Below are 21691 nucleotides of genomic sequence, written 5' to 3'. Positions count from 1 at the left end.
ACAACATACAGCCTTAATGAACTCCTTTTCCTATATGGAACCAGTCTGTTGTTCCATGTCCAGTTCTAACTGTTGCTTCCTGACCTGCATACAAATTTTTCAAGAGGCAGATCAGGTGGTCTGGTATTCCCATCTTTTTCAGAATTTTCCACAGTTTATTGTGATCCACACAAAGGCTTTGGCACAGTCAATAATGCAGGAATAGATGTTTTTCTGGAACTCTCTTGCTTTTTCCATGATCCAGCGGATGTTGGCAATTTGATCTCTGGTTCCTCTGCCTTTTCTAAAACCAGCTTGAACATCAGGAAGTTCACGGTTCACATATTGCTGAAGCCTGGCTTGGAGAATTTTGAGCATTACTTTACTAGCATGTGAGATGAGTGCAGTTGTGCAGTAGTTTGAGCATTCTTTGGCATTGCCTTTCTTTGGGATTGGAATGAAAACTGACCTTTTCCAGTCCTGTGGCCACTGCTGAGTTTTCTGAATTTGCTGGCATATTGAGTGCAACACTTTCACAGCATCATCTTTCAGGATTCGGAATAGCTCAACTGAAATTCCATCACCTCCACTAGCTTTGTTCATAGTGATGCTTTCTAAGGCCCACTTGACTTCACATTCCAAGATGTCTGGCTCTAGGTCAGTGATCACATCATTGTGATTATCTGGGTCGTGAAGATCTTTTTTGTACAGTTCTTCTGTGTATTTTTGCCATCTCTTCTTAATATCTTCTGCTTCTGTTAGGTCCATACCACTTCTGTCCTTTATCGAGCCCATCTTTGCATGAAATGTTCCTTTGGTATCTCTGATTTTCTTGAAGAGATCTCTAGTCTTTCCCATTCTGTTGTTTTCCTCTATTTCTTTGCATTGATCGCTGAAGAAGGCTTTTTTATCTCTTCTTGCTATTCTCTGGAACTCTGAATTCAGATGTTTATATCTTTTCTTTTCTCCTTTGCTTTTCGCTTCTCTTCTTTTCACAGCTATTTGTAAGGCCTCCCCAGACAGCCATTTTGCTTTTTTGCATTTCTTTTCTATGGGATGGTCTTGATCCCTGTCTCCTGTACAATGTCACAAACCTCATTCCATAGTTCATCAGGCACTCTATCTATCAGATCTAGGCCCTTAAATCTATTTCTCACTTCCACTGTATAATCATAAGGGATTTGATTTAGGTCATACCTGAATGGTCTAGTGGTTTTCCCTACTTTCTTCAATTTCAGTCTGAATTTGGCAATAAGGAGTTCATGGTCTGAGCCACAGTCAGCTCCTGGTCTTGTTTTTGCTGACTGTATAGAGCTTCTCCATCTTTGGCTGCAAAGAATAGAATCAATTTGATTTTGGTGTTGACCATCTGGTGATGTCCATGTATAGAATCTTCTCTTGTGTTGTTGGAAGAGGGTGTTTGTTATGACCAGCGCATTTTCTTGGCAAAACTCTATTAGTCTTTGCCCTGCTTCATTCCGTATTCCAAGGCCAAATTTGCCTGTTACTCCAGGTGTTTCTTGACTTCCTACTTTTGCATTCCAGTCCCCTATAATGAAAAGGACATCTTTTTTGGGTGTTAGTTCTAAAAGGTCTTGTAGGTCTTCATAGAAGTGTTCAACTTCAGCTTCTTCAGCGTTACTGGTTGGGGCACAGACTTGGATTACTGTGATATTGAAAGGTTTGCCTTGGAAACGAACAGAGATCATTCTGTCATTTTTGAGATTGCATCCAAGTACTGCATTTCGGACTCTTCTGTTGACCATGATGGCTACTCCATTTCTTCTGAGGGATTCCTGCCCGCAGTAGTAGATATAATGGTCATCTGAGTTAAATTCACCCATTCCGGTCCATTTCTAGAATGTCGATATTCACTCTTGCCATCTCTTGTTTGACTACTTCCAATTTGCCTTGATTCATGGGCCTTGACATTCCAGGTTCCTACGCAATATTGCTCTTTACAGCATCGGACCTTGCTTCTATCACCAGTCACATCCACAGCTGGGTATTCTTTTTGCTTTGGCTCCATCCCTTCATTCTTTCTGGAGTTATTTCTCCACTGATCTCCAGTAGCATATTGGGCATCTACTGACCTGGGGAGTTCCTCTTTCAGTATCCTATCATTTTGCTTTTTCATACTGTTCATGGGGTTCTCAAGGCAAGAATACTGAAGTGGTTTGCCATTCCCTTCTCCAGTGGACCACATTCTGTCAAGTCTCTCCACCATGACCCGCCCATCTTGGGTGGCCCCACGGGCATGGCAGAGTTTCACTGAGTTAGACAAGGCTGTGGTCCTAGTGTGATTAGATTGACTAGTTTTCTGTGAGTATGGTTTCAGTGTGTTTGCCCTCTGATGCCCTCTTGCAACACCTACCGTCTTACTTGGGTTTCTCTTACCTTGGGCGTGGGGTAAAAATGCCTTACTGACTATAAATGTTCTCAAACAAAGAAAAAAGACTGTCCAAGAAGACTGGTAAAATAATCTGCCACAAAATTAATATTTACAGTCTTACTTGTTAAAGGAAGTCAGGGCAACGAGAGTATCAGGCTGTTAAAATACAACAGCACTGTGTGCAGAGAGATCTCCATAGAAAGCACACTCACAGTTTGTCCCTTGGGAGAGCCTTCCTCGGTCAGCTTCTCAAACATCTCTTTTGCTGCCTGGATATTCTGTGTCAGGTAATCACCGAACAAGAGAGCGTAGGACACTCTCTCCAGGGCCTTGGTGTGGTTCATGCTTGCTGCCTTCTGAAGATACCGATAAGCTCTGTAAACACAAGTAACGAAAAAACAAATTAGCAACATTTTGGAATTACCATTAAAATTTGTTTTCAAGATCTAGTAAAATGTAGCTTAATTTCCTTACTGTACAATACCCTTTTGATAGTTTTACTAAAGCAGTGTTACTTACAATACATTCTGGCTACTTTCATTTTTACGTAGGATACCAGTTCTGTTGTTAGAGTATCTTGGAATTCTAATTACATTAACAGTAATCCTAAAACGTTCTATTAAGAAAGTTAACTTGATTTGCAGTGTCAGAACAGTAATAATATGGTCTCCAGTAAAAAAATCCAATGATGACCACTACAACCGTCTTTAAAATCTTTGCACAGACTATAGCAAAAGTCAGCTGAAATTAGGGGACACAAAATGTTAGAGGACAGTCACTTGTTTTATGTTCCTTCATTTCTAAATTCTAGACTTTGTCTGTAAGAAAATTACAAAGCAAAAACAAAACCCCCCAGAAAACACCTGACAACAATTCCTTTTGTTTGTTTTATGTCACTTTGAATTCTGAATAGTATGTGTTCCAGGCACTGAGAAATGACTACAGCTTAATCATATACAGCCATTTGCTCGCAGTTCATTCTTAGGACTGGTATTTATGACCTGTTTATCCCAACAAGCTAAAATCTGATAAAAGTAATGTCCCCAATGTCCATAGATACCATATTAAGTTTTCTTGTAATGCAACTTAGGAAATCTTTTTATCTCTGGCAGTACGTTCCATTTAAAAAGCACTCAGCCATTATCTCAGCAAGGGCCTAGCTCAAAGGAAGGATGGAGTGGGCTGTGCAACCTACTCTCTTTTTTGGCTTTTCTTGTTGCTTCCGTTGAGGATTTTCATCCCGGTCTGGTACATCATTTCCGCTTCCTGCATTTGCCGTCTTCTTGCAGCCTCTTCTTCAGCTGAAAACAAAACGTCAGTTGCATTTACATGGGTAATTCTGCACCAGTTACTTGTCAGACATCAGAACACATTCCTTCTCTTGGGTGGCCATGCAAATACAATTCATGATTGTTCACCATTTCAAAATCTCACTCTAAAGATACATGGTTGTAAGTATGGCCTTTATCTGACAAAAGATAGGACTCAGGGAAACAAAATTTGTTGAAATCACTTTCCTTCAGAGAAAGCACTCTCAGTCTGCTTTTGGAGGTACTTTTCTGCTAGTAATTCTAACTTTGTATTCAATTTAACTAAAATTTCACAAGGAGCTTATGATTATATATGCCAAGGTCAGCTAAAACCAGGACAGGAAAATAAAGTCAGAAAAATATTATTATTGTCAAAGAACACTTCTGCCTCACCTGAAATGCTGTATATTTTTACAAGGAAAAAGTATTTGACTAATTATGCTAAAAAAATTAATAAAAAACTTTGATTTTTATTAACTAGAGATCCCAATTTAATGTTCAAGTTGTCTATTTTCTCCTATACGTTAACATTAATACAACCCTGAAAATAATAGAATTATCATAAATTTCGCAAAAGTTATTTTGCTATTGTAATATATCATTTTAATCGAAATCTGTAACTCATCAAATGACAGACATATGGATATTTCATTAGGACTAATATTTATAGAAACAGAAGTGAGTTGTTTTTACAATATTAAAAAAATCTGATGTATTAAACTGGAGCATTTAATCATATTGGCCTACCTCCAAAGATGGACCATGTAAGATGCCATATTCTAGGACAGCTTAAATATTCTACCAGAGCCACTATTCTGAAAATGTCATTTGGTATCAACTGAGATATGTTCAAGGTTTTCTGTTGCTCTTTATCTTCAAGTTTTTCCTGAAAATACAGCTTGCCTTGAGAAGTCAGCCCCTTTGTACTGACACAGTTAAATATACTGTACTTGTCAAATGTTAACCTAGCACAGTGCATTTCACTCAAGTATTTAGAAAAGGAATTCTCTGTATTTCTTTTCACCACTATTAGTTAACCTTTACTGTAATGTTCTGTTTCCTTTGTTGCCAAAAAAACATTTCATGTTAATTAATTCAGTAGCCTGCCTACGAGTCTTCAGAACAACCCACACACACCCTGGAAAACCAGCTCGACATAAGGCAGGAGTGTGACAAGCTGCCGGGTGATGGCCTGGAAGTGGGGACACGGCCCGCTTCCTGTGCTGACGTCCAGGCTTTAAGGGACAGCCACAGCATCAGTGCTGACGCTTCTCGGCGAGGGAGAAAACAGACAGCTACCAAAAGGCCTCTGAACTGCTGGCCAAGACGCCACACGACGTGGACCTGTCTTCTGCTGAACGACACTCACTCTCGCAGAAGCCCCACTTCTCGTCCGCCTTGTAGTCGTAGGTGGTGGCACACCACAGTCTGCCGTCTTCCCTCCCGTCCGAGGTGCACTCGTCATATTCCTTATCCAGGAACAGGAAAGGGAAGTGGCAGGGCTCCCCGTGCGCTGTGCCTTCAATGGCGGTCAGGGCTGCAAAGGCAAGGAAAACATGGAAGCACAGGCAGCACCTCTGCTATTAACACTGTCGATTTCAGCTATGAGAACCCAGAGACACAGACGCGTGATTTGTAATGGGGAACATAAAGAGCCAGCGCTGATTTCTGTTCAGGGACAACGAGGTCAGTCAACTTAGTGAGCGTGGCTAGCTACCTAGCTCTACATCTAGGTTAAAATTCTGTCTTGAGATAACCTTAGAAGGTCAAAAGTACAGCCGCTCAACTAGTGAGCAAATAAAGCAAACACAACTGAGTCAATTCCACTGCTCAGCACAACTCTTTTTTTTCCCCCATCTGAATGCTGTCAGTTTCTTCTATAATATAAAGTTACACAGTGAAACTGCTCCCCCAGGCCAAGTTAATCACTCACATAGTCCTCTGTGATCCCACAGCATTTTATTACAGGACTGATCATCGGCACTGAGCTTCTTTCTTCACTATACTCTGGCTCCCACTAGACTCTGAGCTTGTTAAGGGAGAAACCGTATCTCTAATTTGTTCTCTAAGTTCTTTCCACATATCTCCCAGGCACTGGGAATTATGCCAGGGGCTGGAAATGAGGGGGAACCGAGGTCTCCGCTACGGAGAACCTGCTGCCTTACCAGGAAGGGAGACATTAAACGAACGTATGACCGATGTTTTGGAGGGGAAAGCCTCCCTGCCAGTAACTGAAGTTTACACTGAACCTCAAGGGTGTCCAGGAGGAGGCGGTGGACAGAATGCTCCGGGATGGGGTAGGGAGCAGCACCGCAGGCCAGGGGGAAAGTGTGTAGGAATCAAATGAAAGAGAGCACAGTGCGTAAGAGAAAATCAAGCTCGTCGTCTCAGGACATGTAGAGTGAGTATCAAAGGGGACGAGAGAAAAAGCCAGAGGAGCACCAAAAAGCCAGACTAGAGAGGTCCTGACAAACCTAACTAAGGAATTCAGATTTCATCCTGAGAACAATGGAAACTCAAGAGTTTAATGAAGGAGTGACATGCTCATCCTTACACTTTCGAGAGTGGACAATGGAACGCCAGGCTGGAGGCCAAGTGACCAGTTTAAAGGCTATGACAATGGTCTAATTGAGGGGTGATGACAGCCTCAAGAAGACAATGGAATGAAAACAGCGGATGCACTCAAGTGATGCTAAGCAAACAGAGATGGTCCTACTTACTTACTAGATGCGCAGATGAGCACAGAGAGAGGCCAAGGGAGGTGCCCAGGCTCCGAGGCTGCAGGATGAGTACCGGGTTGTCCCTACCAGGACAGAGCACACTAGAGGAGGAGCAGGTGACTGGGCAGGGATGGAGTGGATCAGGAGAGAGGCTGATTAAGCTTTGCTCCTGCTACATTCAAAGCAGCTAAACAAAACAAGAGAAAATATCTCAGACATCTTCTCAGCTGTAGCCCCGCAAAAAAAAAGGCCTCCAGGTCACAGATAAATTTCAATGTGAGAGTGTGCGTAAGAATGCCAAGTGAGAAGTGTAAGAGCATGCCAAAGGGCTAGGCCTGAGCCTGGTCTCCAACCACACTCGATGAGTATGAGTACATACGTGTCAGCATCCACTGGTTTGCTTTTACATGGAAAATTTACTTAAGCAGCAGAGCTTGTAAGTAACAGTATAGGTTCTGGAGTCAGAACACCCAATTCAAACCCTACTGATTATTACCTGTGCACTTTGAGTAAGTCATTTAATCTCTCTTATTTATAAAAGTATTTGCAGACAACTTCCTAATCTACAAATAGGGACAGCAGTCCTTGCCACATAGAGTTACTCGCAAAGACGAACTGACGCAGTACACGTAAGGGGCTCCTCACGGTGCCTGCCACTTAAGGTGATGAGTCTAAGAGATGGCACATCTGTTATTATTACTGGCATGTCTGCTCTGAAAGGCTAGAAAATGTACGCTCCTTCTTTCCAATGTAAAGAAGAATACATCCTAAGGCTAATTTGAAAACTAGTTTCAGTAACTTATGAGAGGCAAATGAATTTCTAACATTTTATACCAGATAAAAGTCACTCACCATCCTGGTAATTACTGACCAGAGGCAGTAACTTCTTCTTTGATCTGTCTACTTTTTAAGAAATGATCTTTAATTCAACCTATAAGCAAAGCATCCTTTATCAACAGCCTCAGAGGGGTCACTATGACTATAGAACCCGAAAAAGGTACTCCTGTGCACTGCCAATGGGGTCAAATCTGCTTTAGAAAGACGCTATTTGTATAACTGCAGTTTGTAAACTTGAATTTCAAACATCCAATGGTTTAACGAATATTTAATCTTTTCCTATGAAAACTGAAATTTCTGTTTTAAAGGCAAATAGCTTGTCATAAGAATTCTAGTTTGCCAAAACTTGTACTTTTTAAGAAGTTCAAATATATGAAAGGATTCTTTCATGTGATGGAACGATACACCAGAAAAGAAACTAAAGAGAATCCAAAGGCAATACAAGATTTTAATCCACTACTGAATCAGCATTAACTTAAGCTAGAAGAATACCCAGGGTACACCTGCTTCATCAGTTGGGTTAAACTGAAAAATCTTGGTCAAATTATACACTGGTCAAGTAATGTGATTATAAGTAAGTTAACAGAAAATCTGTATTTCTCAGTTATCTTCTCCAAGCAAAGCCACCATAAGGAAACTGCTATTACCTAAAGTCTTCCAAAAGTTACTGACTGGGGCTTGCTAGTTTCAAGTCAATTGTCTCAGGTATTCCTCACAATAGGGTTAATTTCAGTTAATTTTCTTTCCATGGAGAAATTCTGTAAGAATTTAAATTTTAAAAACAGCCATGAAAACAGTACTAGTTTTAAAAACAATGGTAATCACTGCTCTGGCATATGGAAGCTGACTGATTACGCAATCTGAATTAATGACAGCCAGCAATCAAATCTGACACTCAAAAGGGAAAACTGTGCCATTAAGTCAATTCTGAACCTTCATGCAAAAATGACATAGCATCACAATTTATTTAGACTGTGGGAGTAAGATATTAAGCTTACGGTATTTGAGAACTTATGATGAACAGAACACTTTACACTTAAACTAGCAGAAATTTGCTCTCTCAATTAAAATCATTTAGGAAAGCTAGAAAGGTATTTTTTCCCCCCTAAAAAAACCTACCCTACCTGAATATGTAATCCTTCAGCGCTGGCCAGAATATAGGTAAATGGCAGGAACGTAAATTTCGTACTATTGGCAGGGGTGTAGAGGGACATTTAGTAACATCTGTTAGAAGTGAAAAGTTCCATACACCTTTAGATCAGATTTTTTCAATTGTGGGATATTTACTTAGAGAAGTGTTCTCACAAGGATACAACAGAGAGGTATGTCCAAGGAGTGTTTGCACATCATCATTATTTTAAAAACATAAACCCCAGAAGAACTCAGAGAGGTAAGGAAGAGAGGGTTGGTTAAATCAACCACAGTGCAGCTGTTACAGAGGGGCATCCACACCGATGACTCAAAGGTTACCAGAGACTAGTGGAGACACAGAAGACGAAAGCTGAGTCCTTGGGGCAACCTTCTATCTCAACAACGGACAGATTCTGAGGAACCACAGCTAAGTGAAGAAAGTGTCCTCAGAGAAAGGAAAAAAGAAAAAACGCTTGAGGGGCTGGGAAGATAAGGACCAAGGACTGCCCAGGTCTTCAGCCATCAGGATGTGCCTGGAGGGGTGTGGATTTAATGGTCTGGCGGGGGACCGGGGCCTCACTCCACTCAGACTCGAGAATGGAAAGAGAGGAACTGAAGTCAGTGGACAGAGACCCCTTTTCCAAGCAAGACTGCTATGAAGGCGAGGGGAGCAAGACTGCTATGAGGCGGCCGCTGGAGCGGCACTGGGGGTCAGGTTTTGGTTTCTCTGATGTTCAGATATTACAGCATGTTTGAATGTTGGTGAGGACAGAGGGTGGAGAAAAACAGGACACTGGTCTATCAGGTACCATGCGCATCTCAGGGATAATCTCAACGAGCCCAAACTCCTACATCTCCTCAAACACAGAAAAGCACTAAAATCATTAACTTGAGAAGTTCAACTTTTGTGATTAGCAGTAATTTTTTGATGACTGACTACCCGCATTCCCTCCCCACCCTGACCCTGCCCAACAACAACTCCTATATATCTTGGCTCTGCCCTTGCCTCTTTGGAGCAGTTCCTCAGAGCAACCTGAGAGGCTGTCTCCCACACTGCAGCCCTCAGCAAGGTCCCTGAATAAAGTTATTATTTGCAATCTGTAGGTTGCATGTTTTAAAACAACAAACGTGGCCAGAATTTTGCTGTTGGTTCTGAATGAAATACCCTGGAATACTTACATCTTTGCCTCATTTTTATTTTAAAATTCAAAACAAAAACATCAACTTCTTGATTCACACAAATAAAGGCAACTGTTCTGGCTTTACAAATTTCTTCATTTTTAGAGCATTTACGCTATTAAAGTGGGCTTCCCTGATAGCTCAGTAGGTAAAGAATCTGCCTGCAATGTAGGAGACCTGGTTCAATTCCTGGGTCAGGAAGATCTGCTGGAGAAGGGATAGGCTACCCACTCCAGTATTCTTGGGCTTCCCTTGTGGCTCAGCTGGTAGAATCTGCCTGCAATGTGGGAGACCTGGGTTTGATCCCTGGGTTGGGAAGATCCCCTGGAGAAGGGAAAGGCTATCCACTCCAGTATTCTGGCCTGGAGAATCCCATCGACTGTATAGGCCAGAGGTTGCAAAGAGTCAAACACAACTGAGCAACTTTCACTTTCACGCTATTAAAAGTAGTACAAACAAAACACGGATACAGATGATTTAAAGCAAGCATACTTGAGATAAAGCAAATGGTACAGGCCGCATATTTACTGCTGACTGAGAAATACGGTATATTAATCTTCTAAGGAAAAGAACAATTTTATGTTAGTTGCTACAAGAAGACTGCTTTCATCCAAAGTTGAGAATTGCTAACTACAGTTGAGAAATTACATGTTAATGAAGGGAGGACAGACAGATACACACACTATACCAAGGAAGGCACTGCTTTAAGGACTAAGATGATTTTTCAGAAGAAAAATGAAATGCAGTCAGATGGAGAATGAACAAAACATTAAGTCAGAGGTTATACAAGCTCAGTTCTCTCTGTGAAAACAATCACTTAAAAGAAGAAGCAGCAAGTACTGGCCCATGCACCCAGAGGAAAGGGACAAACTTCAAGACACTTAGGTGACAGGAACTGTCAGAAGCCATGCACAGTGAAACCTCCTCAGGAAAACTGCTACTGAAGGACAGCGAGGGCCTCCCCTGGGGGTCCAAGGGTTACAGATCCACCATCCAGTGCAGGGTCAGTTCAGTTCAGTTCAGTCGCTTAGTCGCGTCTGACTCTTTGCGACCCCAATGCAGGATACAAGGGTTCAATCCCTGGTCGGGGAACTAAGCTGTGGGGCAACTAAGACATGATGTAGCCAAAAAAAAAAGGAACAGTGAGTTTCACTAAATAATGACTGTAAAGGTACTTGAGTTTCAAAAGCGCTGGTGGGGCGCTGTTCCACAGGACGGTCTCCCAGAGGAGTTTGCGTCCACAAATAACTTGCTGGACGACAGAACAAAGAAACACCGATGACAAAGAAATCCTTAAAGTCGGACCTGTTGAGGGTCATGACCTGCTTCCTTAACCATCTATCCATATTCTGTTTAGTCTGAGTACTAAGTTAAGGTTTGTTTATTCCTTGCCACCCTCTTGCACGTGACGATGAAGCAAAAATGCGATGCTATTACTCAGTCAACTTTCACACTCCAGAACCCAATTTTAAGCACGTTTAGTAAGTTTCAACGCTATGCCGCTCAAAATAGAGAAAGATGCTGGTTATTTCTCCTTTTTGTTTTTTAGACTATTAGGATAGCGTGCTTATTGCAAAAAAGATGATTCAAGTGATGGGAAAGTATACAAACTTTAAAGAAAAATCACACTTGAGTTACCACTGAAAACTACCTTTTTCTCCAAAGGTAATGACCGTTACTAGAAAAGAGATTCATTTCTCAAGTGCGAACATGTTGGGGGGAAATGGTTTTCTTTCACATAAGGGACCTATGATGGTTAATGGTGCTTCCCTGGTGGCTCAGATGATTGAAGAATCTGCCTACTACTGCTAAGTCACTTCAGTCGTGTCCGACTTTGTACCACCCCATAGACGGCAGCCCACCGGGCTCCCCCATCCCTGGGATTCTCCAGGCAAGAACACTGGAGTGGGTTGCCATTTCCTTCTCCAATGCATGAAAGTGAAAAGTGAAAGTGAAGTCGCCCAGTCGTGTCCGACTCTTCGCGACCCCATGGACTGCAGCCCACCAGGCTCCTCTGTCCATGGATTTTCCAGGCAAGAGTACTGGAGTGGGGTGCCATTGCCTTCTCTGAAGAATCTACCTACAATGCGTTAATTCTGTGTATAAACTTGGCTAGGCCACAGCGTTTCAGGTGTCTGGTCAAACTCTATGCTAGGTTTCTATGATGGCGTTTTTGGATGAGATTAACACTTAAATCAGTGGATTTATCTGAGTAAAGCAGATTACCTCCACAATGTGGGTGGGCCTCGTTCAATCAGTTAAAGACCTAACAGAAGAAGGGCAAGAAGGAATTCCGCCAGCAGAGCCTTCAGTTCTACTTCTCTGAGGAACCCTGACCAATACAGGATCATACTAGGTGAATTATTTACGACACGGCATTTTCACTTACCACTGACGCTCCCTCCAGTGGCAGCCAGTGCAAACTGGCTAGTAATTCTTAACACCTTCCTCACCGCTACGGGTTTCCAGTAGTCAAGTATGGATGTGAGAGTTAGACCATAAAGAAGGCTTAGTGCTGAAGAACTGTGGTTTTGAACTGTGGTGTTGGAGAAGACTCTTGAGAGTCCCTTGGACAGCAAGGAGATCAAACTAGTCCACCCTAAAGGAGATCAACCCTAAATATTCATTGGAAGGACTGATGCCAAAGCTGAAGTTCTAATACTCTGGCCACCTCTGCGAAGAGGGGACTTGTTGGAAAAGATCTTGATGCTGAGAAAGACTGAGGGCAAGAGGAGAAGCGGGCGACAGAGGACGAGATGGTTGGATGGCATCACTGACTCAATGGACATGAGTTTGAGCAAGCTCCGGGAGTTGGTGATGGACAGGGAGGCCTGGCGTGCTAGTCCTTGGGGTTGCAAAGAGTCAGACACAACTTAGCGACTAAACAACTCGCTTCTGTAGAGCGAGGGATGGACAGGCCAAGTGATAAGTTCTGACATTTCCTCTAGTGACTTCTGAAGGGGGCTCCCCCTTTGACGCAGGCACATCTTCCTAAGGACCCGGGACCTGGAGGTCCAGCAATCACCAGGTGTGATCACTTGGGACAGACATGACAATGAAGTCAATTCACAGAACAGGAGAGAAAAGAGCTGGAGTCCTTGATGGCATGAGTCCTGAACCACCTTCTCTATGGAGTTCTGATTATGTGAGTCAAGCAAACTTCTGCTCCTGCCAGGGTTTGGTGGATTTTCTGTTATTTGCCAACAAAACATGTCCCTTTTAAAATAATCGTGAGTGTCTGGTAACGGGAATACCACAGTGTAAACCATTTTGCCTCTTAGTGGCCTTTTTTCATTCATTTTCAACAAATGTTTATTACTGAGATGATATGCAGAAAACAGATAACACAACAGACATGACTGTCATCCTTTGAGAGGCTGGCCCTCGGCTGGCATCTGGGAACTTAAGATGTGGGGAGGGTTCCTGCAACCCCAGTGACTCACTGGGCCTAAACCACTTGGACAAACAATGTGGTTGATGCTCAACACCTGTGTTCCTTCTGGGAATCTGTAATTTCAGCGGATGCCAGGCAGACAGTGACTACACGGTTAGCCCACTGGACACTCCCGGCTGGGTTGCCGAGTTCCCTGGCAGATGACAGGCACACAGTGTCACCTGTGCTGGGGAGCAGTGAGGCCTTCCCTGTGGCTCAGCTGGTAAAGAAGCCGCCTGCAATGCGGGAGGCCTGGGTTTGATCCCTGGGTTGGGAAGATCCCCTGGAGGAGGGAAAGGCTACCCACTCCAGTATCCTGGCCTAGAGAATTCCATGGACTGTGTAGTCCATAGGGTCGTAAAGAGTCAGACGCGACTGAGCGACTTTCACGTCACTTCACACGACTCTGCTGGGAAAGAACCTTTGCGCCTGTTTGCTCTGGACCTCGCCCACACTGATTTTGCTTTGTACCCTTTTGCTACAATAAATCAGAGCTGTGAGGATAACTACATGCTGAGTCCTCCCGGCAAATCACGGAGACCAGGGATGGTCCTGGAGACCCCCAGTTTCGGCTGGCATCAGACGGGCTTCTTTAGTTTGGGGGAGAATGGACGCACGTATCTGTACGGCCGAGTCGCTGTGCTGTCCACCTGAAACCACGGCAATGTTGGTAACTGGCTATGCTCCTATTAAAAAAAGGAAAAAAAAAAAAAAGCGTGGTTCCCTAACTCACACCTGACCCACTGAACGAGGGTGCAATTTTGGGAAAAGAAGGGTAAGGGGCCGGGTACGACGCTATCTCCGGTGCCCAGGTGATGATGGAATTCTCCATGGTATGCAACAACAGCCGATCTGTTATCTGTTCTGAGAAATAAAAGCTACCTGTGGAATTTGGAAATGAGAGCTCCAACTCCTGGAGTGGGCTCGCTGGGTGCCACCACCTGCTTCCAGCCAGGCCAGCTAAAGTCATGCCTTTAGGGTCTAAGGGAGGACAGAACGGACCCCCCTAAATGCCCGGAGGTGAATATGTTAAAATGGAGGCCAAAATGTTAAAAGTTTGCATTGCTCTCTTCTCCAAGAGGAGAGGGGGTGGGGCTGAAATCGGATCCCAGGGCTAGAACTACACTTCAGATAAACTAGGAAAAAAGTGGGGAGGCGGGCAGAGGGAGCTGATTCCAGGGACCCCAGGGTGGCAGGGATGCCAGTTTTTCAGCCTGGCTGCTGAGGCAGTCCCTATCTGACCCCTGCCCTTTCTGCATTCCAGCCTGGATCTGCCCTGGCAACGGTGACATCACACTGCAAAACACTGAATTTACTGCTAGGAGTTTACATAAACTTGCAGTGGGGGAGGGGGAACAGAAATTTCTTTGTGACTTTAGATTTGTGGCCATGACATCTGGATGTATAGTAAAAATGGACATAAAACGTTAAATGCTGTAACTGCATGCATGGCAGAGGAGTCATCCTGATCAAGGCAAGCTCCAAAAAAGAAATGTGTTAGTGGGACACAACTTCGTTGCTTTCTGCTGCCAGTGGGTGGGCTGGAATTGAAACTCTGTGTACTGGAAACTGAACCAGCTTCCGTAACTGATGAGTTCTGCTATGGAAGACAGGGGTTTTTGCTTAATTGGAGCCTCTGGGAAAATGGAGACAAAAAAACAGAAAGAAAGGTCCTCTACAGATGGAGATGTCCTTTTGGAGTTCTGAAAAGCAGGTTTCAGTTGACTGATGGGAGCTGGTGAGAGTAGAGATCTGTCCCTTGAAGGCTGATGTGTGTATGTGTGAGTGGGGTTGATCTGGACTTCAGAGGGACAAAACCAAAACCTCTGTGGTCTGTAGCATCTAGGCTTTGCTACTGAAGAAAAGCCTCTACCTTTTTTTTTTTTAAAACTCCTGAATTCACAGATCCTAACTACCTGGACTTGATTCTAAGCTAAGGCCCCACACGTCTGGTATAAGCGTCCAGCCTCAATGGGAGCCGGAGCTGAACTGAAAGCCGGCATGGCTGGCTCGTAAACACAGCTCAGGCCCTCTGGCCTCTGGGCATCAGGCCGCCTCTCTGCAGTGCATCACGGCTGCTTGGCTGGACTGTCTGGGTCCCCTACAAAGGCCCACAGGAAAGGACTTTGATCTTTGATGGGACCATCCAAAATCAAGCTGCAGGTAGAGCCTGTATGGTTCCAATACAGAGCCTGACTTACATTCTTAACTTGTGGCTGGAGCCGAAAGCTGTAACTGGGGAGAAGGGACATTACACCAACGGTGACCTCTGATCACTCTGGACTGGCTGAGTCAACTCTGACGCCCTCCGGAGCACGTCTAGCAGAGGTCAACTTCCCTGGGCTGTTCAAGATGACGGACTGATGTCTGACTTTGCCTCCCTCACTCTCTCCGGCTGTGGCGTACGCCTTAGTGCAATCTGATTAGCCAATGCAGCCGTCCTCAGAAAGGGACCAGTCTTTTCTAGGCTGGTCACTGGGGAAGTGATGTTCACAGGGTGAAAGGGCTGGGGGGTTACATAAAACCATTTTTAATTTTTTTTTTTTTTGGAAATTCAGGAGTTTTGTCCTGACCAATCTGTGCATTTGGTATTTTTCTGGTTCGGCTATATTAACAGTGTTTTTTTTTTTTTTTTTTTTGGTAATGCCATGTGGCAAGTAGGATCTTCCCCGACCAGGGATCAAACCCAAGTCCCCTGCGATGGAAGGGTGGTGTCTTAACCACTGGACCCCCAGGGAAGTCCTTAAAGGGGTATTTCTAGGAAGATGTTTCGCCACCTCTTTCCCACAACCCCTCCAGACGGAAGGTCAGGATGAGAGTAGGGCATGACCAGAAAACATAAAATGACTGCTGAATGGAAGCACGGATTTTGTAACCACCCAGGAAAACGAGCCAGAGCCCCTGCACCTGGAAAGGCACAGGGGAGGGGTGGGGCGCTACGATCCTTGCCTTTCGAAGCTATTTCTGGAAGTGTCTTCCTCTTCGTGAAGGAACACCCTCTGGGCCCCTCTTGCAAGCTGTTGAGAGTGCTGTGAATTCAGACTCAGCCTACAATCACACCTGGCAGGGCTGCTGAGCGGCAGAGGGGCTGACCCAGGCGCTGCACTTTCCACGCAGAAGACCTCCAGATGTCGATCACACTCGTGAGGTGGACCAACTGTCGTCACAGACAACAAAACTCTAGGGAACTGACTGGCGGTCCCTTGGAAACCAAGCACTGAACTTAAATGACCTGGGATGGACCGGGAACCCAGGACAAGAAACCCACGTGGGCAGCTGCATCGTTAGTCAGTTCAGTCGCTCAGTCGTGTCCGACTCTTCGCGACCCCGTGGATCACAGCACGCCAGAACTCCCTGTCCATCATACTGCTAGTTAATGTCTTGTTCTGGGTGCCCGGCGATCATAAACTGTTTTTTTCGGATTCCGTGGGAATCCCGGCAATTTCTTCTGGGATGGGACTTCTGTATGTGCGCCCTGACTATCACGACACTGCCTCAGCCCTAGAAGGCTTTCAAGCCAGCTTCAACTTACTGGCCAGACTTGTACTTGGCCTGAACTCATGCTGCTGGTGGTGTTTAGTTGCTCAGTCATGTTTAACTCTTTTGCGATCCCATGGACTGTGGCCCACCAGGCTTCTCTGTCCATGGGATTTTCCAGGCAAGAATACTGGCAATTCCTGGTTGCCATTTCCTTCTCTACGGGATCTTTCCCAGGGATTGAACCCACGTCTCCTGCATTGGCAGGTGGATTCTTTACCACTGGGCCACCAGGAAACTGATGCCCACAGTCAGGTAAAAAAGGCTGATACAGAAACTTGAGGAGGGTGCTAACCTGCCTTTCCAAGGGAGATCTTTAAGATTAATGGGATTTCTCAGTTGGCTAAAACATGTTAAAGAACACAGCTGAAATCAATACTGCAAGGGGTCTCCTTACTCTTGCTGTCTGGGTCACACTGATAATAATTTTGCTGTAAAGACAACCTGGCCAGTGACCAAGGGGGTCTGCGGGGACACAGAGAAGAGTGAGCGCGGCAGGCCTGAAGTTCTATCCTTGAAAAGGCCTGTTTACCAGGCCGGCCCTTGGCTCATGTCTGAGAACTTAAGATCATGGAAGGGTTCCCACCACCCTCACAGTTACCAGCAACTCACCCCAGCTGTATAAACAACATGCTTATGCTGAACACCTGCTTCCCTTCTGGGTGAACGCGAGGCATGGAGCACTTAAGTGACCCGGCCCCTGTAGAAACTCCGGGTCCTGGGCCTCTAACGCTTTCCCTGACACTTCACACGTGTGGTCACAGCTCCTTGTAGGGAAATTAAACACGTCCCGTGTGACTCCCCTGGGGGAGGACCCCTGCAACTTGTGTCTGGCTTCCCCAGACTCACTCTGTGCACCCTTCCCTTTGCTGATTTTGCTTTGTATTCTTTTTCTGTAATAAACTATGGCTGTAGGTATGACTATATGCTGAGTCCTGTTGAGTCTCTCCAGAGAATCATCAAGCCCAGGGGTGTAGTCTTAGGGATCCCTGACAGCTGTGAATTAAGTGTGAAAGGTTCAACACGCAGCAGAAGGCAAGTGTGACTGTGTCACGTGAGTGACAGAAGATGAGGTCAGACAGGAGGGGCCTGATCATTCAAAGCCTTGTTTGGATTTTATTCTCAACGTGGCAGGAAGCCACCTGTGGCTTGTGAAAAGGAAGGAAGACCAGTCTGGCTGCTGTTAGATAACTGACCTCAGCGGGAGAGTGCAAATGGGGGCACTGGATAGGAAGTCTTTACACACAAGAGACTCTCAGCTACCCTCAGGAACTGCTTCAGAAAAGAGAAGCCTAAGTTTGGCTTTCAAGATGAGCAGAAATGTGACACATGGATCTGAGCAAGGAGGTGAGCAAGGAATCCCAAGCGGTGGGGCGAATTTGTACAAAGGCCCAGAGGCACACACCTCTGAAGAAGGGTGATGGGCTTAGTCTCCTTGGAAAAAGGCACATGGAGGGGAAGGTTCGGGAGATGAAGCCACAGAAGGTGGCGGCCACGCGCATAGAGAGGCTCTGTTAGTCACCCTGGGAGCAAGGACTTCATTTCACAGGTGAATGGGAGCTAATGGGAGTTGTAAACAGTGAAGTGACAGGATCACATTTGGGTTTTAGGAAGATCAGTATGGCAGAGACATGGATGAGAGGCTGCCAGAGGAAGCAAGTCTGGAAGTTAACTGTCATATAACCCAGTTCTAATGCAACTGCGACCACACGCACACACCAAGCCATGCAGACACAATGCAAGTTTCGTGTACATACGTAAGTCCTCTCACGTACTGAGAACACATTAAAAACAAGCGTGAATGAAAAGAAAAAAACAATTACTGAAAGCTGAACAATCTAAATGTTTAAAAAGTTCTTGGTATGACCACACACAGCATTACTGAAGTGATTTTAAAACACATCATGTTACAAATCACTAGTAAAATATACACCAAGAACAAAAAGAACCACAACGAAATCTTAAAATGACATTCAGTGACCTTACTGTTAGCGGTACGGTTGCCATTGTTATTTTGAAATGATATATACTTTGTTTGCTTGTCTGATTGAAGATAACATACATATTGTTAGATACCAGCACCAGGGCAAGGAGACCCCAACATAAAAATAAAGCAGCAAAGATCCTGACAGGTAGAAATCCTGGCAGCCCTGAAATCCATTCTCTCCTTTCACTGTCTGAGAAACAGAGAGACAGCGAGCGGTGGGGTCAGATCATCTAAGAAACACGCCAAGAGGCCTTCCCGTTACCACCGGGAGCGCCCCTACTTGTGCACTGTAGCCGGCTGCAGCTGGTGTGATCAGACTGCTCACTGTGTGGAGACCCAGGATGTCAGTATTTACCAGGCACAACTTCCTAGAGAACACCACACAAGTCATGCAGTTATCAGGGAATACCCTGAAGATGTCTGATAACCAAAACAGCTCCCTACTGTGGGGCTGACACTCCACAGCATCGGTCAAAGCCATTGTAAGTTAAAATCGCACGTGAAAATCAGCCAGGGCACATCTTAAATGAGGCAAGACAGGACCTGGGAGCGGCTCTGGTGGCCTAAGACCTGTGACTTGTGTCTTGTGATAGTCACATCTATGAAAATATTAGTAAAGTCGGACAGTAGGTAGGATCTTGGATTCTTATGAACTCAATTTGTCAGTCTGATCGTTTGTTATCTCACCTGTAATATTTAATCTGAACTGGAAAAAAATCAATATGAATGTTATATTTCCTAAGCCTTTCACCAAAAAAAGCCTATTAGTAATGATAACGCAGCTGCAATGCATATCCTTGGTGTCTACATTATACTCTCCAAAATAAACAAATTTCCCACTAAAAGGAAGGCTAAGATTCATTTTTAGGTCAGGAAACATATAAGGTGAATTTGGGACGTTTTGTGCCGCCTAAAAAGAAAAAAACTTTAAAAGTTACCTACAATTAGTCAAAAGCACAAAGGAATAAACTTAAAGGGACTCTCAATAGCCAAAAATGGAAAAATGTAAACAATAAAAAAGAATGATTACAAAAGAGTAATGCATAGATATATAAAACCCATGGATTTCTAATGATGCTCAAAAGCAAAGCAAAACAAACAGAAATGAAAACATATTCACAGGTCTCTTTTGCAGGTTGCTAGGGTACCAAATCCAGAGAAGGCAACGGCAACCCACTCCAGTACTCTTGCCTGGAAAATCCCATGGACGGAGGAGCCTGGTAGGCTGCAGTCCACGAGGTCGCTAAGACTGAGCAACTTCACTTTCTCTTTTCACTTTCATGCACTGGAGAAGGAAATGGCAACCCACTCCAGTGTTCTTGCCTGGAGAATCCCAGAGACAGAGGAACCTGGTAGGAGGCCGTCTATAGGGTCATACAGAGTCGGACACAACTGAAGTGACTTAGCAGCAGCAGCAGCAGCAGGCTACCAAATCATTATTTGAAAATATTTCAGGGGAAAGACGGAGAAGGCAATGGCAACCCACTCCAGTACTCTTGCCTGGAAAACCCCATGGATGGAGGAGCCTGGTGGGCTGTAGTCCATGGGGTCGAGAAAAGTCGGACACGACTGAGTGACTTCACTTTCACTTTTCACTTTCTTGCACTGGAGAGGGAAATGGCAACCTACTCCAGTGTTCTTGCCTGGAGAATCCCAGGGACGGGGGAGCCTGGTGAGCTGCCGTCTATGGGGTCGCACAGAGTCGGACATGACTGAAGCGACTTAGCAGCAGGGGAAAGAATCGAGCATTTATCCTACTGTATGGACTATATTTCTGGGTAACCAAATAGTTGATGAGGAAGAGTTCTTTATGAAAGAATCCCAGATAACAAATGCAGAAGGAATAAGTTAGAAAGCCATATTCTGCAACTCCCACTGAAAAAAATGGATCCATACAAAGAATGCAATGGTTCTCAAAACATCTGGGTGAAAGGTCAGTGAGGAAGCTTCCAATGGCTGGATCAGCTGACAACACCCAACCCTGCTGACAAATCCCTGAAGTGGGACAAATACTACATCCCTCCCAGGTAATGCAATGGCAAGTGTGCGACACTATCTATGAATATTATCAGTTAAAAACAGTTTCACAGAGATCAGAGAACAGACTCTATATGGTTGCAATACCTTTAGACCATGAAATGTGTGCACTGTGTTTCATGTCGCTGGATACGTTCCCGTGTCTCCTAGTTTACAGTATACGGGAACTTGAACAGAATCTGTATCCTACTGTTGTGTGAAATTACAAAAATCTTAATTATGTTGAATTAGTTCATGGTGCTTTTCAGGTCTACAATATCCTTCTACTTTTCTGTATATTTATTGTTATTTTTTGAGTTTTATATCGAGATTTCTACTAAAAAATCTCAATTTATCTACTGGAAAAAATAGTGGAACTATATGTAACTTTGTTCTGTATTTTCTAAGTCTCCTGTAAATATGTAATCATACTTTCATAATTTAAAAAATAAAAAAGATTCTAGATAAAAAATAATAAATTAAAAAACTGACTTCAAAGATACACAACACATTGAGTATAGTTAACAATACTGTATATATGTAAGTTGCTGAGAGAGTAGATCTTTAAAGTTTTCTTCACAAGAAAAAGAATTTTAACTATGTGGTAATGGATGTTAACTAAATTTGTGGTAGTCATTTCATAACATAAACATATATTAAATCACACACACACACACACACACACACACGACTAAATCTACCCAAGACTTTGGATTGAATTTCTAGTTCACAGACCAGACAACAGATAGTGGAATAAGTTTGATTACGTTACATAATATGATCTACTAGATCTAGAATGCGGGAAATCCTATAGCACAAAGGACATTCTTTCTTTAGCAAATAAAATAGCACTTGAAAACAGGGAGGGAGACTTGTTACAGAATAAGAGAGATCTAAGCTCTTAGTGTGGATCCTGACTGAAAGACACCAATTCCAAGAAGACACTGGAAACAACTGGGAAAACAGAGCAGAATCTGGGTGTCGGGTGATAGGAATAGGAATAATAGATAATCCTGTGAGTGTTTTAACACCTGTAATTTTTGTTTGGTTAAAAAAAAAAAATTCGTACTTTTAGAGACATGTATGCAGGTAAAACAATGTGGCATTTGCTTACTACTCCAGGAGAAAAACAGTAAGTGGACACGGAGTAGCAAAGACACGAGCACAAGC

At 44.0% G+C, this 21691-nt stretch overlaps 1 protein-coding gene across 1 annotated transcript in view; it reads right to left on the bottom strand.

Annotated features, from left to right (window-relative positions):
* Positions 1-21691, bottom strand: part of SEL1L (SEL1L adaptor subunit of SYVN1 ubiquitin ligase) — a 64550-nt gene that overhangs the window by 32025 nt on the left and 10834 nt on the right. The window contains exons 4-6 of the mRNA XM_086319349.1: positions 5051-5218; positions 3567-3672; positions 2584-2746 (exon numbers count right to left, since the gene is read on the bottom strand). Coding sequence (XP_086175475.1) covers positions 2584-2746; positions 3567-3672; positions 5051-5218 — 437 coding nt within the window. The remainder of the gene's footprint in view (positions 1-2583; positions 2747-3566; positions 3673-5050; positions 5219-21691) is intronic.

Source organism: Bos grunniens, chromosome 10, assembly GCF_055505025.1.
Source record: "Bos grunniens cultivar Pamir isolate PY7600 chromosome 10, Bosgru_T2T1.0, whole genome shotgun sequence".
Lineage (NCBI taxonomy): Eukaryota > Metazoa > Chordata > Mammalia > Artiodactyla > Bovidae > Bos > Bos grunniens.
The sequence above is the reverse complement of the archived record's forward strand: the minus strand, read 5'-3'. Positions and strand labels throughout refer to the sequence as shown.